This window comes from Doryrhamphus excisus, chromosome 4 (genome assembly GCF_030265055.1).
Source record: "Doryrhamphus excisus isolate RoL2022-K1 chromosome 4, RoL_Dexc_1.0, whole genome shotgun sequence".
Classification (NCBI taxonomy): domain Eukaryota; kingdom Metazoa; phylum Chordata; class Actinopteri; order Syngnathiformes; family Syngnathidae; genus Doryrhamphus; species Doryrhamphus excisus.
The window spans coordinates 18,764,987-18,786,872 of NC_080469.1; the positions used below are offsets into that span (position 1 = coordinate 18,764,987).

General features: G+C 47.9%; 4 protein-coding genes across 9 annotated transcripts; 2 read left to right on the forward strand and 2 right to left on the reverse strand.

The window, feature by feature from the left end:
• The first annotated feature begins 403 nt into the window (after window positions 1–403).
• On the forward strand, window positions 404–6,921 carry LOC131127776 (zinc finger protein 691-like). The gene is made up of 4 exons (XM_058070004.1): window positions 404–746; window positions 2,650–4,665; window positions 4,795–4,853; window positions 5,070–6,921. The coding sequence occupies exons 1-2, from the start codon at window positions 404–406 to the stop codon at window positions 3,504–3,506; spliced, it is 1,200 nt and encodes a 399-aa protein (XP_057925987.1). The 3' UTR covers window positions 3,507–4,665; window positions 4,795–4,853; window positions 5,070–6,921.
• LOC131127580 (zinc finger protein 3-like) lies at window positions 6,399–10,380 on the reverse strand. Of its 3 annotated transcripts, none has more exons than XM_058069622.1 (4): window positions 9,798–10,380; window positions 8,794–8,909; window positions 8,201–8,249; window positions 6,399–8,122 (listed from the first exon to the last, which is right to left on the reverse strand). In XM_058069622.1, the coding sequence occupies exons 1-4, from the start codon at window positions 10,045–10,047 to the stop codon at window positions 6,477–6,479; spliced, it is 2,061 nt and encodes a 686-aa protein (XP_057925605.1). In that variant the 5' UTR covers window positions 10,048–10,380; the 3' UTR covers window positions 6,399–6,476. The 3 variants fall into 3 exon arrangements, with proteins under 3 accessions (XP_057925605.1, XP_057925606.1, XP_057925607.1); XM_058069623.1 differs by having other exon boundaries at window positions 6,399–8,119; window positions 9,798–10,379; XM_058069624.1 differs by lacking the exon at window positions 9,798–10,380 and adding an exon at window positions 9,122–9,780.
• LOC131127622 (gastrula zinc finger protein XlCGF7.1-like) lies at window positions 9,250–14,121 on the forward strand. Of its 4 annotated transcripts, none has more exons than XM_058069687.1 (3): window positions 9,250–9,673; window positions 11,532–11,924; window positions 12,547–14,121. In XM_058069687.1, the coding sequence occupies exons 2-3, from the start codon at window positions 11,747–11,749 to the stop codon at window positions 13,308–13,310; spliced, it is 942 nt and encodes a 313-aa protein (XP_057925670.1). In that variant the 5' UTR covers window positions 9,250–9,673; window positions 11,532–11,746; the 3' UTR covers window positions 13,311–14,121. The 4 variants fall into 4 exon arrangements, with proteins under 4 accessions (XP_057925670.1, XP_057925671.1, XP_057925669.1 ...); XM_058069688.1 differs by having other exon boundaries at window positions 11,648–11,924; XM_058069686.1 differs by lacking the exon at window positions 9,250–9,673 and adding an exon at window positions 9,785–11,354.
• Window positions 14,122–18,672: 4,551 nt separating this feature from the next.
• Window positions 18,673–21,790, reverse strand: LOC131127616 (gastrula zinc finger protein XlCGF8.2DB-like). Its single transcript, XM_058069676.1, has 2 exons — window positions 21,536–21,790; window positions 18,673–20,048 (listed from the first exon to the last, which is right to left on the reverse strand). The coding sequence occupies exons 1-2, from the start codon at window positions 21,711–21,713 to the stop codon at window positions 19,198–19,200; spliced, it is 1,029 nt and encodes a 342-aa protein (XP_057925659.1). The 5' UTR covers window positions 21,714–21,790; the 3' UTR covers window positions 18,673–19,197.
• Window positions 21,791–21,886: the final 96 nt, after the last annotated feature.

A 21,886-nucleotide genomic window follows, 5' to 3' on the forward strand; every position in this document is an offset into this window, starting at 1 on the left:
CATGCTAACTACTTTTTCACAGGGCAGCCCTCATGATATCATCTCGCGTGTTATTCCTATATGTGCTACTACTGGATGTTGGAATGTCCTTGGAAGCAAAGTCTGGAACCAAAGTATACCCCCCCCCCCTTTGGGGGCTGGTGTCATGCACAGGAAAAGAACCCAGAGCCGGCATTCAATAGTACCAGCCTGGACAAATACATTAGCACTGATACCCCAATGCATTAGCTTCACCACACAAGTTAGATGGTGCGTTCAAGGACCGGCCAAATGTGGGATTAAACATTTATAACGGCATACTACATTTTGAATAAAACCATGGGCCATTTTTTCCCAAATTGACATCCTTTCCATCACATTTGATCCAGTTATTTTCTCATTATTTAGTTGTTTTTAATCGTTCATGTTGAGTTCATGTCAGCATCAACACAGGCAACCGCTGTCATCCTGCGTCTTCAACACGGTCGCCAGGGGGCAGTCGTGTAACGTCGTGACATCACGGACGCTCTCCATCGAAGAAGAAGAGCAGCACGGCCGCAGGGAGAAGACGCTACGAGACCCCATCAAAATGTTGAGAGAGTTGGTGAAGGAGCGACTGATGGCGGCGGCCGACGAAATATTGGCGCTGTTTGAAAGAACCATAGCGGCTTACGAGGAGGAACTTTCCCGAACGAGAGAGGAGAACGAGCTACATCGACAACAACTGGAAGCTGTTTACAAGACGCACATTATGTTACACGTCGAAGGTATGCTCACAAACCCTCTACGTCGTTAGGAAGTACTTTATGTCGGCAAAACAAGGATCCGGTGAGCTAGCACGACCGTTTAAAATCCCGGTGCCCTGGTGTATCATCCAAGATGGCGGCCGATGTACAGCCTCGATAGGCAGCCTTTGTAGCTTCATGAATGCTGCCACGCTCACCGTAGTTTGGATTTTTAGCAGGAAAAAGAAGGAAATATCACGTCAAAAACAGGCTTTTACACATCGCTATTCCGTAAGTAGTGGATGCACCTTGGGCTGCCGGCCCAGCATTGGCTGTGGTTGATACGTCTCCATCCGGCTGGCGCATCGGGACTCACGTAGCATACGTACTTCAGACACCATCCCATTTGTACCGATACTACTACATTGAGACCACTTTTCATGAATGTAATATTGTATGGCATACTAATGCGAGCATGATTCACACAGTATGGAAACACTTAGTATTTTTAACCGTTTTCATGGGTAAACACGTATAAACACTTCACTGTGGTACTGAGGTTAGCATGCTGATGTTAGTATTGCTGGCCTGCTAACACTAGCATAGTATTTTTAGCCGTTTTCATGGGTAGACACGTAGGAACACTTAGCACTGTCATGGGGTTAGCATGCTAACGTTAGCGGGTTATTGCTAGCCTGCTAATACTAGCATAGTAGTATGTTATCCGTTTTCATGGGTACACACAACACTTAGCATTATCATGCTAGGTGTTAGCATGCTAATGTTAGAATAGCATGCTAATATCAATATAGTCGTATTTTTAGCCGTTTTCATGGGTAGACACGTATAAACACTAGCACAGACGTGCGAGGTGTTAGCATGCCTAGCATTTTCAGCCAATTTTCATAGGTAGATGCTATTATGCTAAGTGTTTGCATGTATACTAACATTTTTAGCATTTTCAGAGGTTGGCACTTATACAAACACTTGCACTATTATGCTAAGTGTTAGTGACTTGGCTAACCTTTCTAATGGTGTGCCAGCCACTGCAAACACTTCCTGTAATGCCTGTGCTCGTTCAGAAAATATGTAGTCAACCACGCAGTTCCGAATGAAATGTAAGATATTAAGTTAGCTGGGATAGGCTTCAGCCTAGTGGGGATAAGCAGCATAGAAAATGGATGGATGCATCATAATCATCATCATCATGTCATGGAGTACTCTGGTGGCCGTAACCCATGAAAAGCTCAAACTTAACTCTGACACCCCCCCCCCCATGTCACTTCCTGTCAGCCACCCATTCTGCCCCCCAACAAGGTAAACTGTATTAAAAAAATCTTTATTGTATTTGGTAATAGCGGTGTAAAGATGACAATAGGGGTGTTATTTTGTGTCTAGAGGGCTCTTAGGATGCTAAAAATTTATTTAGGTTGTCTGTGCCACAAATATGAACATATTTCATTCCTAACAATTTGAACCGTCCACGTATGATTATACCGTATATGTGAGTGTAGTGGAATTTACACTTCTACTGCATGAATATTCACTCTCTCCGTGGAGAAATAGCATAGTGCCATCCAGTCAGAAAGATAGAAGTGTGTGTTAGCCACTGCAGAGCTGACTTGGCACATGATAATCATCACGTCTTCATGATGGAAGCACTATGAATGCACCACCTGACCATCAGACGCACACGCTTGTTCATGCAGCAGAACCGCCACCAGCCTGGCGTCTGTCATCTTTCTTGTGCGTGATGAAGCATTCAAGACCATCCGTAACTCCTTTAAGGCTTTCAGTCAGCGATGGAATCATGCTCTTCATGCTGTTTATTCCGTTTGCGTCTGAGACGTTGGAATTGTAGCGTAGCCCCTTTAGCTAATGATGAGTAAAAAGCACTATGAGAATAAAAGACATGTCTGAGCTGGAGTGTGTTTGTGTCCCGCAGACCAGCAGCAGATAATTTGTCGTCAAGAACGTCCCCCTCAGCCGCAGGGGGATCCCCGCCCCCTCCATGTGAAAGAGGAAGAGGAGGAACTGTGGATCACTCAGGAGGGAGAGCGTCCTCTCTGGTCGGAGGAGGCTGATCTCACCACGTTGCCGCTGACGGTGGTCTCTGTGAAGATTGAAGACCACCAAGACAAACCGCAAGCGGGCAGCCTCTTGGCGCCGCTGTCTGACAAAGACGACACCACGCCACACTCTCCTGAGGATGAAGACGGCGGTCGCACCCAAGAACCTTTGAGCTGCGAAGGTGGCAGGAGGATTTGCTCAGAAAAGAAGCCAGGTCAAAAAGCGCTGAGCTGCTCCGTTTGTGATAAAAGTTATGCAAAAAGGAGCACCTTGACTGGACACATGAGAACACACACAGGAGAACATTTTACATGCCCGCTTTGTCCAAAGAACTTTACTCAGAAGAGCCATTTGACACGGCACATGCGAACACACACCGGTGAAAAACCGTTCAGTTGCTCAGTTTGTGATAAAAAATTCTCCCAGAAGGTGCAAGTGATATTCCACATGAGAACGCACACAGGAGAAAAACCTTTTAGTTGCTCAGTTTGTGGCGAACGATTCTCTCGAAAGGAATCCATGCTGTCTCACATGAGAACACACACCGGAGAGAAACCCTATAGTTGTTCTGTGTGTGGGAAGAGATTCTCTGACAAAACCAATATGGGGAAACACACTAAAACGCACACGCGACAGAAGTCTTTTTGTTGCTCAGTTTGTGGTCGAGAGTTTGCCCGAAAGTCCAACATGGAATCACACATGAGCACGCATGCGGGGGAGAAAACCTTCTAGATGCTCCTGATGCTTGTGGGCAAAGTGGTACTAATGACCCCCATGACTACGACAGGGAACACCGCACCGCCAGATTCCACTTGACTCTCCTTTCTGGAAGTGGGTGATACCATCCATCCATCTTCTCTGCAGCTTGTCCTTACTAGGGTTGTGGGTGTGCGGGAGCCTATCCCAGCTGTTGAGAGGCAGGGCACACGCTGAGTGGTCGTCAGCTAATCTCAGCTAAAGCAGAGAGAACAACGACTCGCCTCAGGATATTTGTCATCCAAATAGCAGTCATGCCAAGATGTTGTATTGCTGCTGGATGTTCATGGTATCCCAGTCATGGATGGTTCTTTTCCAAAAGAGGAAGCTTTAAGACAACAATGGACAAATGAGAGACAGATGGACCCCTGCAGTTCTGTTCTGTTGTTCTTTACACTCATATAAAGGCCGACTTCAAAGAATAATTGAACTCCAGACATTCACACCTGAAGGCCACCAATCTTAAGTCCAATGTTGTAAAAGTTTCATGCAATTGCTGTAAACTTCCTGTGTCTGGTCCACCGCCATCTTTCTTTACTTGTGGAAGTCAGGCTGAAGTTGATAGCATCTCCTAAATCTGTAGCGCTGCGGCAATTCATCCATTATCTACGGCGTTGGACCATGGGTGTTTTTCATGTCATGTCAACCTCATTGAATTTGCTTGCTCGTCCATGGAAGCCCAGCTGTTAGCGTTGTGTTTTAGCTGCAACAAAATATTCACCTGCTGATGGACGCTTTGTTGCAGACCAAGCCAATGGCTCGCTAGAAATAAGAGGACTAGGGGATAATGGTTAGTGCTGGTAGAGCATGTACATGGATACATAGAACATACAGTACTGACGTAACCAAGTAGCAGGATTAGCTTGTAAGTAAAAGTGTCTTAAACGGCTTCTGATTCAGTCGGAGGCGCGCTGGTAACGCCAAGCCTGACCACCACGTGTACCATCACCTTCCGTCTGTTAGTAGCAGTACTACTAGAAGTAGTATGTCAGTGATAATGACAATGTTAGACCGGCAGCCCAGAGCACTTTCATCAAACCGACGTAGCCATATTTGGGCCAGGCTCTCTTGGGGTCCGGTCTCTCGCCCATCCCGGGGGTCAGCTGTCCACGGACAAACTATGTCTCCAGAAGAGGTATGTGTGTACGTCTGTTTGCTTTTCTGGAAAGCAGTTGTACGATGGATGATGGTGGCCCAAGTCGCCGTGAAAATCTAATCAGCCGTCAGTCCTTCTGCTGCTGACATTGCCTGCTCATATTGCCAGGAACTTCTAAGGAGTGTTCCAGAGCAGGAAGATCAGTCAACGAGTCAGCATTTCTCTAGGTAAGATGCCCAAGATGCCATCTGACCCCTCTGGATTGGTTTGGGACCACCTGGCTAACCTGATCATGAAGCCGGGCTTGAGTATCATCAAACATGGCCTCCATTCAAGAAGACAGCAGAACGTAGGCTGGCTTCCGATGCAGCTGGAGTCAGCGTGCCAGATACCAGTCCAGACGCGTCCCTCAACAGAATCATGCCAAAGTATTTCCCTCACAGGCACCAAAGACCACTCGTCACGCCAATGATCAGAGGTGACCACACCAGGCCGTCCAAAGGTGGGAGTAAGGACAGTACCACGTCGTGCCGAGGGAACTAAAGGGGGCCAACACAGCGGACCCATTTCACACTGGGTCATCGGGACCTACGGTGTTCCATCCAGGTAAGGTTTGAATGGACCTGAAGCAGCAGACGTTTGGGTGGGTATGATATGATACTGGTACCTGGGGGGTCTGGTGGAGGTTTTCCGGGCCGCTGCACTGTCTGTGGTGTCCATTTGTAATAAAAGGGAATGCCAAGTGGTGTCATCCTGTCTATGGAGGACTCGCCGCCATGATGGCCATCAGTCAGACCTGTCCTCGCCAAGTTGGCTTCTTTCCTGTCATGGACGTTGACCGAAGGCCGCCATGGCGCTGGGGTTGCAGGACGTGGACCTTGGCATGTATCAGGATTTTGGGGCTACAAAGCTGACCTATGGCACTGTTAGACTGTTCCAGGTGACGTTAGACCCACTGTCAGTAGTTCTTCTCACCCAGGTCCCATTCCTGGAGAAACTTATGCTTTGTTTCTCAAACTGTGTTCCTCCCGTCTGGAGATGGGATGACTCAGAAGTCATACGGGGGAGTGGCCTGCCTCACATCTGTACTACATCTGCTCTATCCACAGCAACAATGTCTTCATCTGTCATCTTCACACACACTGGGTTTCCCTCTCTGCTGTCGCTATACCGTATGTAGAAGTTCTCTCCCGGTCCTACATGGCGCCAACCAGTCTGACATGGTTGAGGCTTGGGCCCTTTCCCCAAACACTGGCCCCGTCACGGAAGTCTAAAGGATGCTCTTGAACTGCTGCTGCCAGCCTGGCGGTGGGAGTGAAAGGAGGAAACGTCAACACGGACGAGGACCTCAGAGCCAACGCTAGGCCTGCTTGTGGTCACAGAGACCTGGTTGAAGGAGGACGTGCTCGACTCGCGGCATTTGGCAGATCCTGGGCCACGGGCCAAAGACTGGTCAAGAAGACCGGCGTGGTGGCCTGGTGATCGGGCCTTCCCCGTGTGGCCCGGATGGGAAGGCTTCCATGCAGCTGGCAAAAAGAATCCAGGTGAGAGAAGAGCATAAATGTAGTTTCTCTGATTTGAAAGAAGGAAAACGTTAAGGGAACCTTTCCACAAGTAAACAGTCAGGGTGCATACATTGTAGATTTCGATGGTCCAGACAGGTCCAGAATGGTACGGAGTTCATATCCGAAGTGCTAAAGAAAAGAGAATGTGGTAGTCTTAACGCGGCCGCACGAGGCACAAAGAAAAGAAAGCAAAGAGAAGCAAGATGATGGTTTTCTATTTTTTATTGAAGACATTTTCTCATGCTGAGGAAAAATATGTGATGACGTAACGACGTGTAGAAATTCTCATTGGATTTTATGTACATTCCTAACATGCTTCTTCAGGTGGCTGGACTGTTTAAAGTGTTTGGGGCAGTGTGGGCAAGAATGCGGTTTCTCTCCGGTGTGGATGTACTTGTGTCTTTTCCAGTTGTTGTAGTCAAAAAAGCCTTTGCCGCAGTACGGACACCAGTGTCTCTTCTCTCCATTGTGCCACTTCAGGTGCACCTTCAGTTCCACTTTCTTCACAAACTTCTTTTCACACAAGTGGCAGTGGAATGGTTTCTCCCCCGTGTGCAGGCGTATGTGGTCTTCCACGTCGCCCTTCGTGAAGAATGCCTTGTTGCAGATCTGGCAGACGAAGGGTTTAAACTTTACGTGGACCATCTGGAGATGTTTGGTAAGACCATACACATAGACAAAACCCTTCCCGCACTGCTGGCAGGTGTGGATCCTGCCGTTGCGGTGCACTCTGTCGTGCCGCCTGAGACCCTTGGCGTCAGGGAAGCTCTTCCTGCAGACCGTGCAGGAGAACGGTCTGTGGCCTTTGTGGAGACTGAGGTGGCTCTCCAGGGCGGCGCCGCTGCTGAGGACGCGCCCACATTCCCCGCACTGGTTCTTGAGCAGGGGGCCCCCCGTGACGGGCAAAGGCAGCAGTGCTGAGCCCATAGCCGGGTGCCGAGGAGGATCGGGGGGAAAGACCACGGCGTGGTTCTGGGATCTCAGGGACAGTGCCGGTGAAAAGGAAGACCTTGTTCTCCTCAAGGAGGACTCCTCTCCGGCTGGCGCTGGAGGAGCTGATGCAGCCACCTCATCGCCAGCACAGTTGCTTTTCTTCACCTTGCTAATCTTCGCTTGAGCTAATCTCTGGCCGCTGCGGAGCTTCACGTTCTCGGAGATGCTAAAATTGGGTTTGAGTCTGGAGGTCTTGGCAGCAGATTCTCCAGGCTTGGTAGCGCCTTGAGGCAGTTTGACCCAATGGGTCGCTGAGGGGGCGGTCTTCTCCAACAGGGAATGGTGGGACGGTCTTTTCAAGTGCCGGGGGGTGTGCTCCTCTTCAGCAAAGGTGGAACTGCAAGGCCTTCTGGGTCTGGCGGCAACTCTCACCAGAGTGGACTCCTTGCGACTGACGGATGCTAAACGTCCACTCAGCCTCGTCCTGGAGGACTGGTGCCTTCTATGGGCGGCCCCGTCCCGGCGGGGCTCCTTTCTCTGGCTCTTTTTGTAGCGTGCGTCAATATCCTGAGTGGAGATACGCCGCTTACGACTACCAGGCGGGGGTGTGGTCTTTGTACTTGACCTCAGACACATTTCCTCCTCGCCAAGAGATGTCCCCCCCTCGGCGTGTCCTGCACTGGAGGGTGAAAGCACCGCCGTCCTTCTCGCAGTCCTTTGCAGGAGCTTCACCTTTCTGGAGGGCTCTTTGCTCTTTTCCTTGGCTGGCGTATCAACTTGCAGATGCTGTGGAAGAGGAAGACCGCCGCACTGCTGCACGGCGACGCCTGCTGGCTCGCTTTCCCCCGCCAATGGTGGATGACTTTGGAGCTGTGCCGCGGGTGTGGCGAGCGACTGGGCCGAGTGTGTCCGTGTCTCATGGGAACCGTGGTCATGCGGCGTGCTTCCTGCGGGAACTCCAGGTGAACATCGCTGCTCCGGCCGGGCGTCCTCTGCTGCTGAATGAGACGAGAGTGGCGGGTAAACGCCGATCAGCGCCTGACGGATGTGTGACTCGCAGCATGTGGACTTCTTACCTGCAGTGGCACACCAGACCTCCCCGCCGCCGACTGTGGGCTCACACACCTTAAGGTCACAGTGGAGAAGGAAGGTGATCAATAATCAATTCAGTCATCGACTTATTTCATCACCTCTTTGCTAAAGACGTGTTCAATGCTCCTTTTCGTTCCTTTCGCATCATCTTCTAGAACGTATCCTCAATATGTGCTCTGTCCTAAAGGTCTTCTATGGAGGACCTGCCTCGGTTTAAGTTGGATCTTCTGGAAGGGATTAATGACGCTAACCGAGGCACGTCCATTTGATCTCCTCCTTTAGTGCCACATATTGCATTCTAGACCTATCAAGACAACACTATGTGACTTACGGCTACTAGTACCTGCCGGCCCTCCTGGTGGTCCTGCCGGCGCCTACTTGGACCTGATGGTCCCACTGAGCACATTTTAAACAAATCTGGGAAGAGGCGTTGCCAGGGAGGAAATATGCAGCGGTACCAAGTGTGGACACCCCCGCCCTGTGACAACGTATGGCTGACCCCCGTCCGTGCCAGGGCCAGACAACCTGCCATGGGGCCAAGGAAAACGGCCAGTGGAGTCAGTGTGATGAAACGCACCTCGGCTTTGTCCGGTTGCTCGTTGTCATCCTGGTCCAGCAGCAGCGTGAAAGGCATCTCCTCCTGATCGGCGGCTTGGTCCAGCCCAGCCAACAGGGGGGGGCCGGGAAGGAGGTCTGCACACGTCAACACACACAAAATGATGGGAAGGCTTTCCTAGCGTACATGAAACAGTCAAGAGTCTTCCTAAAGTGCTAATACAATAAACACAAGGAGAATGGCTAGCAGGAAAGGTTCTTAATAAAGTCCATAAATAAATTATTTGGTAGTATAGTATAAAATAGTTTGGAATAAAGTCCAAACACTGAGAAAGATCTCGTATTCTCACCACAACAAAGTGGCAATGCCCCGCCAATAAAGTTGTTCCATTGTCAGGGGAAGGAATATCTTAGGAGTAAAAAGACACACCATAATGCCAGCAGAAACAGGCAAGAAAGGGAGCCAACTTCTGGAAAAACGGGTCGGGGAGGAAGTTAGAATAGGACGGGAATAACGCCACGATAAGACTCTAGGAAGGTGACATCATAAGATGGTAGAAATGTTTGGCAAATAAAATGAAAGCTAAAATACCAACAGTCGCGGCGTTACATTAGCTGAATAGAAAACAACCTCTATCATGTAGGAATCCTGGCTGATGCTCGGTTTCTCTCGCGAGACTTGGCGTCATCGGACAGGAAGGGGTGCGGCCTTCACGCGACACAAAGCTTTGCTACCGGAAGTGGAATTACGGGCTTCATCTTCCACTAAAGAAGGAACATTTGCCTTCACGACGCCTGTGGTGCCATGGAAGCAGGTTCGTGACGTGGATGGGATCCTCCATCTAGAAAATGGTGTCGGCGTCTTGCCGTGTGGGAAACACACGGCAGCAACGTAACGTTACGTAAGTCCCGGCCCCCTGATCCCGAACGCAATTCCACTTGCTAACTTTGCCAAATCCAATAGGCTCCGTGAGCCTTTGGCGACTCCCGGTGTGTGGGGGGGGGGGGGTTTGTGGTTGGGCTCACCGCATTGAACCGCCGTGTCACGCATCTCCGGGCCCACGCTTTGGCAGGACTCGCTGATCGACGAGCTTTGACCATTTTCTTTTTCTCTGCGTGTCGTTTTGAGGACCTCGTTCTCCATCTTGACCTTGGATAATTCCGCCTTTAATTCGTCGACCATGGTTTCAAAAAGTTTAGTAGTTTCCGCGACCGTACCCTTCACTATGCCCTCCATAAAGGAGGCGTACTTGGTCTGGAAGTCGTCCGCTGACATCGTAGGGTGCTCGTCTTTCACGCTTGGCGACGAGGAGCCCGCGTTGGAGCAGAATTTACAGCTTAGTCCAAATGCGGCGTCAACATGGCTTCCTCAAAACGTCCCCGCTTTGTGATCGCGATGCGCGACTACTGAAAGAGCCGTTCGATACGCGCAAATGTTCACTGGATCGGGACTCACGGGTATTGATCTCTGTCAACCCGTCCGCTCACTCCGGCTCGTTTTAAAAAGGAAATCCAGCAACACGGCGGGAACTTTACGCGCATGCGCTCCGCGATGGGTGGTCGCAGCGAGTACCGGACCGACGCGGGTTGTTGTACATGCGCTCCGTGACGAGTGATTCGAGGGAATTGAGCACCCGACTCACAAGTGCCAGTGACCCATAAGAATTCGATTCGGTAAAATGAATCGAGTTTCCCATCACCACTTTGAATGTTCCAAGAGCCGTGGCGTTCGCCTGCGAGTCGAGTGACTCATTCAAGTGACGGATGATCGGATGCTACCATGTCGAACAATGTCAATCATCAACACCCGTTTTCTTGTAGTTTTGTCCCGAGTGTCCGCTTATTTGCTCAAGACCAGGTCATCGTTTCATAAAACCCTTTTTTGATTCACGATTGACCCGTTAGTATTCATACACGTGTTTGTTTCTGTATGACTCATGAAAGTGAAGCGCCCACCACTTCAGTGCCGACATGTGACGTCACGGCAGGCTAACCGAACTTTAGCGTCCGTCGAAGAAGACAATGGGCGAAAGTTAGCAAGACGACATATCGACAAAGCGCCTGCTTGACGGTTTTAACGGGAATGCTCAAAGGAATGCTCAAAGGGTTGGCGAAGGAGCGACGATGGCGGTGGCTGAAAGAAAGATGGCGTCGTAGGAGGAGGAACGTTCTCCAAGAGCACGCTTGTGACACGTTGACTGACCAACGCGACCGCTTCCAAGACTTTACATGGCGAGTTGGCTCTTAGTTTTACGTTATACATCGTAGGAACGTAAATATACAATCCAAGATGGCGGCCAGTGTGTATCAGATTGACTGTCCCCTGGGGGAACACGACGTTGAAAGTTCCAATTAAGAGCAGACGTGTTGACTTGTTGGACAAGCCGTTCCCAAAAGCGGAAGGAGCCCACGTATGCTAAACGATGTACTTCCTTCCCGGATGTTATTTTATTGCAACCATCATGCTGCAGATGGAAATGAAATGATGCTGCTACCAGATGATGTTTGCTACTGGAGGCAAGCTATGACCGGAAGTCTTTTTTAACCCATCAAATTTTCCCTCCATGTCCCCTCGGGACCCCCGTAAGTGTTGATCATGAAGTGCTTGTCAGGAGTTCAGTATATAATCAATAATAATATAATTGTATTCAAAAATATCGTATGTATCTTACAAATATATCAAAGTATCATTCAACAGCGTGATTGGTTGAGGACACCATGGATTATAATCTGTATACCATGGATGATAATCTGTTATAGATGATAATCTGCACGTCACAAATGGACGCTTTCTTCCTCCCCTCTCGTCTGGAGTCATTTTCAATCTCGCCGCAAGATGGCAGCAGCGTAAATCACGGATGCTTTCTCGGTCGTAGAACCACAGAAGAAGAAAAAAGCGGAAACAGCAACGTTTCAGGAATCGGGACAAAGAGCGAAGGCGACGACGACGAAGACGGCTAATCGAGTTTTTTTTAATGTTGAAAAATCTGATAAGGGAGAGACTAATGGCGACAGCCGATGAAATATTCGGCATGTTTGAAAGAACGATCGCGGCGTACGAGGAGGAACTTTGTCGGACAAGAGAGGAGAACGAGCGACAACGACAACAACTGGACTCGGTGAGCGAGACCGGAAGTGTCCAAGCAGTTCAAGGTAACTTCACACGTTTGCTGTTCTCGTGTTAGCACGCCTCAGTTTGCTCATCAACACTTGCTAATAGGGTTAGGACATCCCGAAAGGTTTGTAGTGACCCGGAGTGACGCAAATGGCAGCCATTTTGGCTTTCCCACCAACCAATAGGCTCGTAGGTCACGTGACAGGACTTCGGTTGGTACTTTGAAGATCATTTTGGAATTTTTCATTGCTGTTATTAAACCACAAAAGAAGATTCAGAATCTTCCATTTGTTCCTGATGAAATTGTGATGGCCTGATCGAACCCATTCAGGAATAAATGAACACACCGCACGTGACACACTGTGTGTCACTCACCCACTCCACCCACCCACTATTTCGCTAATCTAGTGGTCCGTGGCGCGACGTTGGGGGGGCAGGGCATCGGCTGACGTGAAAATGTTTGGTGAAGCCGTTGCTGCTTTTCTATCCCCTCTTGCCCCAGCGTACTTGTGGAAAACCTGGCTGCCCGGCGATCATCGTTGCCGTTTGACCGACGTTTTGTTTTGGCCTCGCTGCTCCACGAATGAGCCAATCTCCTGCGTCAGGTGCGGTGAAAGGTGGATAAATTCTTCTGTCTTGAAGTGTGTTCCTGTCCCGCAGACGCCCAGCAGCTGCAGGGGGTGGGGTCAGCTTTGAAGCGGGAAGACCCCCGGCCCCTCCCTGTGAAGGAGGAGGAGGCGGATTGGACCGTCTTCTCGGTGAAGATCGAAGACGACGAAGAGGAGGAAGCAGCCGAGCTCTTGGCTCCGTTGTCGGACGGCGAGGCTGAGGGCGGGGTCCAACGAGCTTTGAGTGGCGACGCAGCCGGCGAAGGCGCTGACGACAGACAGCCCGAGCGCTGCGACGAGGACGCCGGTCAAGAAGGTCTGACAGAAGGTCCGACCTGCTCCGTTTGCAGGAAAAGCTCTGCCAAAAGGAGCCATTTGAAGGAGCATGATGTGCAGACGCACACCGGAGAAAAACCATTTAGCTGCGCAGTTTGTGGCGACAGGTTTGCTCAGAGGTCGACACACAGCACGCACACTGGAGAGAAACCCTTTACATGCTCAGTCTGTGACAAAAGATTCTCTTACCACTCCACTATGGCGTCGCACATGATAACGCACACGGGAGAGAAACCCTTTCCATGTTTACTCTGCGCCAAGAGCTTTTCATACAAGGGCAATTTGAGTGCACACATGCAGACACACAAACCAGAGAAACCCTTTAGGTGCTCGGTTTGTGAGAAGAGGTTCTCTTATAAAAGTAATTTGAATGCCCACATGCAGACCCACAAAACGGAAAAAGCCTTTAGGTGCCCTGTTTGCGGGAAAGGATTCTCTCAGAATGCCACGCTGGTGTCGCACGTGAGAACACACGGGTGAAAAACCCTTCGGTTGCTCAGTGTGCGATAAAAGATTCTCTCAGAATGCAACTCTGGTGTCGCACATGAGGACGCACACTGGGGAAAAACCCTTTAGTTGCTCAACTTGCAGCGAGAGCTTTTCTAACAGATCCAACTTGACGCAACACATGCAGACACACAAAGCCGAAAAAACCTTCAGCTGCTCCGTCTGTGATAAGAGTTTTTCTTACAACAGCACTTTGTACGCACACATGCAGACGCACAACACAGAAAAAGCCTTCAGGTGTTCCTTTTGTGGCAAAAGATTCACTCAGAAGGTTCACATGGAGTCCCACATGAGAACGCATACGGGAGAAAGACCGTTTAGATGCTCAGTTTGCTCAAAAAGATTCTCTCACAACACCACCCTCGTGTCCCACATGAGAATGCACACGGGAGAAAAACCTTTTAGTTGCTCAGTATGCGGTGATACATTTTCTCACAGGTACAGCGTGACTCAGCACATGCGGACGCACGAAAGCGAAAAACCCTTTGGCTGCTCGGCCTGTGGCAAAAGATTCACTCAGAAGGCGCACATGGAGTCCCACGCGAGGACGCACACAGGCGAAAAACCCTTTAGTTGCTCCGTTTGTGGGAAAAACTATTCTTATAAGAAAACCTTTGCAGCGCACATGCTGACGCACGGCGGAGAATAGAAGCCCCCCCCCCATCCGGTTTGGTCTGGAAAGGGACGATACCAAGTTAGCATGCTATTCTTTCCAACGTCAGAAGACACTTCTTCGATCGTTGCCATCACGCGCTCTTTCAAATAAAAAGCGTTTGGATGGTGACCTCTTTTCAGCTCGTCTTTCTTCCTCAGCCTGATTGACGCTTTTGGGAATTGCTCCTTTGAGGCCCGACCGCATTACTGATTTTCCACTATTCGATATGAATACCTGGAATATTTTGTAGTTATGTCGTTCCAAAACTCTTTACCACCTTCTAAACATGAATGGAGCCTCTGGACATGACATAACAACCTGACACATTTACACTCCCATTAGCCAATATAGTAGACCACCTTCTCAATACACTTTTTTAGCATTATTAGAGCCCCCTAGACATGACATAACAACCCTGTTTTTGTAATATATGTGTATATTTACATTTCTTTCATTTTAATTGTTTTATAATTTGTATATTTTGGTAAAACTATTGTCATATTGCTGAATATATTTTAATGAATCTAAAATATGAAAAAATTACATAACGAAAAAAGTAGTATATAATATTTTCCATGATCGAACATTATAAATACAAAATGTAAGATATAAACATGAATTTCACCAAGTGAAGTCATAAAACTGAAACAGGTCAAAGACACGACATCTTTCATGCTACATTTTCACAGAAAATGTCCCATTTTGTTGTCCCATCCGATTTCAAATGACAGTTATGAATGAAAAATGAATAGAACGTCATTTATTCGGCTGCACGGTGGTGAAGTGGTTAGCAGGCAGGCCTCACAGCTAGGAGACCCTAGTTCAATCTCTGTGTGGAGTTTGCATGCTCTCCCCGTGCATGCATGCCCTCCCCCATCCAAAAACATGTTAACTTCATTGGCCCCCTTCAAATTGTCCATAGGTATGGATGTGAGTGTGAATGGTTGTTTGTCTATATGTGGCCACCAGTCCAGGGTGGACCCCGCCTCTCCCCAAAGACAGCTGGGATAGGCTCCAGCATACCCCCATCCTTGTGAGGATAAGCAGTAGAAAATGAATGAATGTCATTTATTCTTCACATTGCCTAGCAGGAGATGGTGGCGAAGTCGTTGCGGCGTCCTGATGGCCAGGCCGGAGGCTGCGCCGCGCCTACGGAGCGTCTGTCATGATGCCACCGGTGGCAAGTGCATCCTATACTTCCGGGAGCATAAGGCGCACGTCGGCCACGTCGGATCAGGCTTCTTTCCCAAGCATTGAGCTGGTTGGCGTCCTTCGGCACCACAGCACAATTGAAGAGAGATGGAGCCGGAACTGCTGGAACTCCTGGAACTCCTGGAACTCCTGGAACTCCTGGAACTCATGTTCAGATATAACAGGAGAATGAAGATTCAAATAAAATGACCAGATGGAGAGGATTTCATAGGAAAATGGAAATATTGGGAATTAAAAGAGCAAAGAGTGAGGTTGATATTAATAGTAGGCTTTTTCAGTTTTATGACACTTCTTTCTATGACACTTCACACACTTCAATCTTTATGACACTTTAAGTGCACTTCTTGGAAAATATATTTACAACATGCAGCTGCAGTCTTCAATGCCGCCGTCTGATGGCAGCAGCCGCCAGGGAGACTTGACTGTCGTAAAACTTGAACGGAAGAAGAAAAAGGCGGACGTTAGCAAGACAGCCCGAGACAAAGCGACTGCCTGGCGGCGTTGAATCGACTCAAAACAACCAAAAAACACTCAAAATGCTGAAAGAGTTAGTGAAGGAGCGACTGATGGCGGCGGCCGATGAAATATTGGCGCTGTTTGAAAGAACCATAGCGTCCTACGAGGAGGAAATTTCTCGGAGCGACATCGACGAGAATTGGAAGCTGTTAGCAGCACTGACTTTCCGTTACACAATGACGGTATGCCATGTTTACTAACCTCCTAGATGATCTTTTGTGCGGCTAATGTACGTAGTCGGTGATACAACATGAAGTTGATTTATTTGAAGTCACTGCAACCACTGCAATCCAAGATGGCGGCCAAATGACACCAGCACAAATGCAAGTCATTAAATAAATACTAAATCATCTTCAAATACTGCATAACGGTGACCGAAGTCAAAGGCTAAACAATAATTAAATAAAAGTCACATAAAGGAAAGTGACCATTAAAATGACTTTAATAAGTGTATGAAATGATGAGAAGAATAAGATTATAAGATAAGAAATGATAAGATGACTACAATAAAAGTGTTAAAAACAAAATGAAATTGTACAAAATCAATACAAATGACTATATGACGAGAATCATTCATTGATGATAAACAAAGCTCTGTAAATGACTAAAAATCCACTCAATTAAAAGTGATATAAATAAAAAATAATACCCATAACTTCAAATGGACATGCGTGGAAATCCGAACCAAAACGACGGATGTCTGATGATCGCATCCGATGTGGGATGGGGACTTCCCAGGTAGCATCACATTATTTGTAACGTTGAGTGGGATGCTAGCTAAAGCTAGCTAACACCGCTGCTTACTGGGGGGCGGGCTAATACCCATCGAGCATTCTATCTCACGTGTCTTCAAGAGGTGCTAGAACATCCACGAGGCTCTGAGCCGCCAGCCGGACCGTGAAGGTCATGTGTGGACCCACGCGGATGTCACGTGTTCTGAAGGCTCCAGAAAGCACGCGGCTAAAACTGCTGGAGATGCTTGGTTTGTGCTAAAAGATTCGCCTTTAGGAGGGACCTGACTCGACACACGGGCGCACACGTGGGAAAAACCTTTTCGCTGTTCAGTTTGTGAAAAAAGCTTCACTCTGAAGGCGAACATGCTCTCACACATGAGACAACACACGGGAGAAAAACCCTTTAGTTGCTCACTTTGCAGCAAAAGATTCACTTAAAAGGTGCACATGGAATTTCACAAGAGGACGCACACCGGAGAGAAACCCTTTGCTTGTTCTGTCTGCGCCAAGAGCTTTTCTCATAGGCACTACTTGAGCCGACACTCAAATTTCCCTACATTTCCACCTACAAATTTCCCCACTGAGGGACGAATAAAGGCATATCTTAATCTTAATCTCATAAAGCCTTCGCTTGTTCCGTCTGCGGCCAACAATTCTCTCAGAAATCCCACCGGGTGGCGCATATGAGGAGGCACACGGGAGAGAAACCTTTCAGCTGCTCGCTTTGCGGCGACAGGTTCCCCTTGATGCGACACCCGAAGACGCACACCGGAGAGAAACCTTACGGTTGTCCGACTTGTGAGAAAAGGTTTTCGGACAAGATCAACCTGGAATGCCACGTGAGAAAGCACACGGGACAGAAACCCTTCGTTTGCTGTCTTTGTGACAAAACGTACTCCTACTAGAAAAGTCTGACCGCGCACATGCAGACACATGACGGACAATAAACCTCGCCTCCTCGAGGCCCGCCCGCATCACGACGCACGGTCCCTTCCGACAGGGACCGCCCGCCGGCTTCTTGGCCTTCAGCTCATCCCGACTCGTCGTGGTGTGGATGCTGAGTCTTGGGAACGCTTGGGAAAGAAACCACCCTGGACTCACAGAGCAAAGCGGGAAGTTGATGAGGAAAAAGGTTGGGAATTTCCCAGACTGAAGGTGTCAATTCACGCAAAGGAAGGCGGAATATTACAGCGATCAGGAATTGATGGGAGAAATGTCTGAGGAAAAACGTTGGAAATTTACAACAACTTTTTTTCATTCATGAGAAAAAAAGGTTGAAATTTAGGAGAACAAAAGTTGGACGTTTGCGAGAAATGTACTTCCCAAAAATTACAACAAAAGTTGGAAACAGAAAAGTCAGAAGTGTACAGGAAAAAGAGTCGCAAATTTAGGGGAAAAGAAAGCTGGAAAGTTAAATACACAAGACAAAATGCTGCTAACGTACTATGAAATATGAAGTTGCACTTTTTGGAGAATGAAGTCTTAAATTTACTAGAAAAAGTCCAAAATGTCAGAGAAAGCTTTGCCCAAGGTCAAAGGTCACATAAAGCCCCCCTCATAGAAGTGTCATGCAATGCCTTGTGTGATGGAGCATTGGAACAACCTGAGATTTAGAGAATCGGGTGGTACGTTTGGTAAAGGAAAGTGGTAATGGGGTGAGAATCGGGTGGTAGGCTTATAGTAGAGGAAAGGGGTAGGTTGATGTCCCGGCTGTGAAGAGGGGGCCCATGGGCGGGGTCAGGAAGGAGGAAGTGAGAAAGGCTAGCTAGCTAAATTTCAATGCTAAATGAAAGTGTTTTGCTGCCACCTTGTCAAAGTGGGAGTGTGTCTGTGGAGGGGGGCTTGTCAGTTCCTTGTGTGTGGGCAAACGCTGCGTAGCGCCGTGCTTCGATTGGGCAGGTGCTTGGTGTCAGGATGATGAATAAAGTCGGCGGACCACCAGTGTCAGCGTCACCTGGGAGCATGATTCCCAGCATGATGCCTTCCCTGCTCTGCTGGACTTCAGATGAAGACCGTTCTTTCCTCCACGGGGTCCTAGAGGTCTGGCCGGTTTCGTCTTGGACACGCCAACCCTGGTGGGAATCTTGGCCAACGTGTCTCATACGCTGACCATCATGTCCTACTTTATTCCATAAATCAGACAATTTAGCATCCTATTCTCCTCAATGGGCCACTTTTTCCTCAGAATTGATTATTCTCAAAATATCACAACTTCCTAAACCTTGTGATGATATAATATATATAATATTTAATACAATATTCATATTTAACCTTGTTGGTGGAACTCTACGGGTCGCGTGCTGGATTGAAATCCCAGAATCGTCCAAGATGGCTGCCAGTCTGCTGCTCATAAAGAACAAGAATAAGGAAGTGAAGACAGACGGGACCCAGACATGTCCGGGGAAGAAGTATTGAACAGGAAGTAAACTGAAGTAGAGAACAGAAAGTAACCTAAAGTAGAGAACAGGAAGTAAACTGAAGTAGAGAAAAGGAAGTAACCTGAAGAAGAGAACAGGAAGTAAACCGAAGTAGAGAACATGTAAGTAAACTGGCTTTCCTAGAAAGAGGAGCATTTATTACAGTGACACCAGCATTGAGATGACATAACGATGAAGCGTTGAGATGATGTGATGCACAGGAACCTTTTCTTCCATCAATGTCCGTTTCCATCTAGGATATTGTGAAGTTGACCGGTCAATGTGATTTGGGCAGCACATGAAGACAGAGGAAGACGTGATGACATTTATTCTTGCTCGTGTGTCAGCATGTGCGCCGTCAAACTTTTCTTATGAGAATAACTCTTGCCACAGGCTGAGCAACTGAAGGGTTTTTCTCCCGTGTGCGTGGTCATGTGCGACGCCATGTTCACCTTCTGCGTGAATCTTTTACCGCACACAGAGCAACCAAAGGGTTTTTCCCCCGTATGCGTCTGCATATGTCGAGTCAAATTGCACTTGTAAGAAAAGCTTTCACCGCAGATGGAGCAACTGAACAGTTTCTCTTCCTCCTGCGTTGTCACCATCGAATTTTCCGAGAATTTTGTCCTGCACACGGAAGCGAGAACCGGTTTTCCTCCTGCGTGCGTCTGCATGTGTCGAGTCAAATTGCACTTGTAGGAGAATCTTTCTCCACAAACTGAGCAACTGAAAGGTCTTTCTCCCGTGTGCGTTCTCATGTGTGATAGAACGTTTGTCTTCTGAGAGCAGCTTTTGCCGCAAACTGAACATCGAAACGGTTTTTCCCCCGTGTGCGTCAGCATGTGTCGAGTCAAGTGACGCTTACTGGAGAAGCTTTTTGGACAAACGGAGCAGGTCAGACGTTTTTCAGCCATCTTCTTTGTAGCGGCGTGAGTCCTCCACTCGCCTTCGCCATCCGTATCGCTACTCGGGGCATCTTGACTGAGGTCCCTGTCTTTGCCTCCGGTAGAGCATGGCGTCGTGTGCTCGCTATCGGACAGCGGAGCCAAGAGCTCGTCTGCGTGTGGTTCGTCGTCTTCAGTCTTTACGGAGACGACGGTCAGATCCGCCTCCTCCGGCGCCAGAAGACACTCCTCCTCCTCCTCTTCCTCTTTCACGTGGGCGGCCCGCTGGGCAGCTGCAGGACAAAAAGGTTGAATATGATATCGCCCATTCACGCCAGTTTGCTACCTTTGGTATCTATTCCACCGCCAGTATCGCAGATGTCAGCATTTTGAAAATAAAACATTTAAAAAAATAAAATCATGTTGAATCATCACCAATTTCACGTCCGCTTCGCTCGATTCCCAAACATGACACCTTTGCATTTTGCTGAGTATTAACACGACACTACCGTGTTAGCATAATAGCATTTTAAAACATTTTTTAAAAGGTATTAGCATACACACACTTAGCACTACCATGTTAGCAGGCTAATGTTAGCGTAGTAGCATTTTAGCAAGTAGTAGTAGTAGCAAGTATATACATTATGTATTACATACATACGTTTTCATATGTATTAACATGCACAGACACTTAACACTATCATCCTGGCATTCCAATAGGAGTATGGTAGCGTGCCAAAATTTGCATATTGCCATTTTAATTTTTTTATGAATATCAACATACGCAGACACTTCCTGCCATCATGTTCCATGCTAACATTAGCATAGTAGCATTTTTTGCCACGTTAATGGGTACTAACATGCGCAGACACTTCATGCTATCAAACTCGGTGATCCATCTTTATAAGTAGAACTCATAGAAACACATAGTGTGGTCGCAATGCAGACGCTACAGAACCAATGCTAGCTGTCCTTCCGATAGTTTCTGGGTCAGACACGACAACTGTATCATTACTGGATAATTTGGTAGCCTCGCTGGGTCAAATAGTCAGTTCGCTAATTCTGCACGGCCAAGAAGATGGCCGAAAAGGAAGACGATGAGGAGTGAGGTGCAAAACCATGGAGCACCAGAAGTCGCATTAATGCTAAGAAGTATTTCATTATTGTAAAATTAACATTATTTAAAAGAATACATTCAGAGGCGGGTTATATTCCAAAACTGTTAAAAACGCACACATTAATGTCAAAACATAATATGGCTCTCGCTGAAGTTTTGCTGGTTTCTTCCGGCTTTTTCCTGATTCCGGAAGTAGATTTCAAATAAACACTTCATTTCTATCTTGCAGTACAACAATGTAAGACAAACTATCAAGTAAATAATAAAATTACTAGCTTTTAATTATTACGTAGCAAAGCAGCCTTTCGTCACAATTGTTTACGTTCGTGTCCGTGCAGCCATCTTGAATGTGAACACTGACGTTGGCGCCCTCTTGTGGGGTAAATAAACACTGCGTGTACAAAAGGACTAGTACCGTACCACCACATGATGGAACTCGGAAACATTGCAATTAGTGAAAATAAAATATAGCAGTGAAGTGGAAAATACCGATATAGATCAATACCGACGGTACACGTCAACCCACACCCCTCGATGTTCTTGCTGCAGAGAAAAAAAATGCCGTGATGTCATGCAGTCACGTGGTTACAACGTAGCTAGCTATTAGCTAAAGCCAGTGTGTTGAACATTTTAAGGTGACGGTTAGCGAACATGTAAACATACCACCAACGTGTAGCATCGTTCCAGTCTTGCTAACAGCTTCCAGTTGTTGTCGATACCGCTCCTTCTCCTCTCTCGTCCGACAAAGTTCCTCCTCGTAGGACGCTATGGTTCTTTCAAAAAGCGCCAATATTTCATCGGCCGCCGCCATCAGTCGCTCCTTCACCAACTGTTTCAACATTCTGGTGAGTTTTAACTCGATTTCACTCCGTCCAGCAGACGCTTTGCCTCCGGTGTCGCCTTGCTTTTTTTCTTCGTCTTCTTCTTCGTTATATTTTAAGGGTCGACGCAAAATACGCTTGTGCAACAGCGCCACCCTCGTACATCACGTTCGGAATTCTGAGGCTAAAAAAT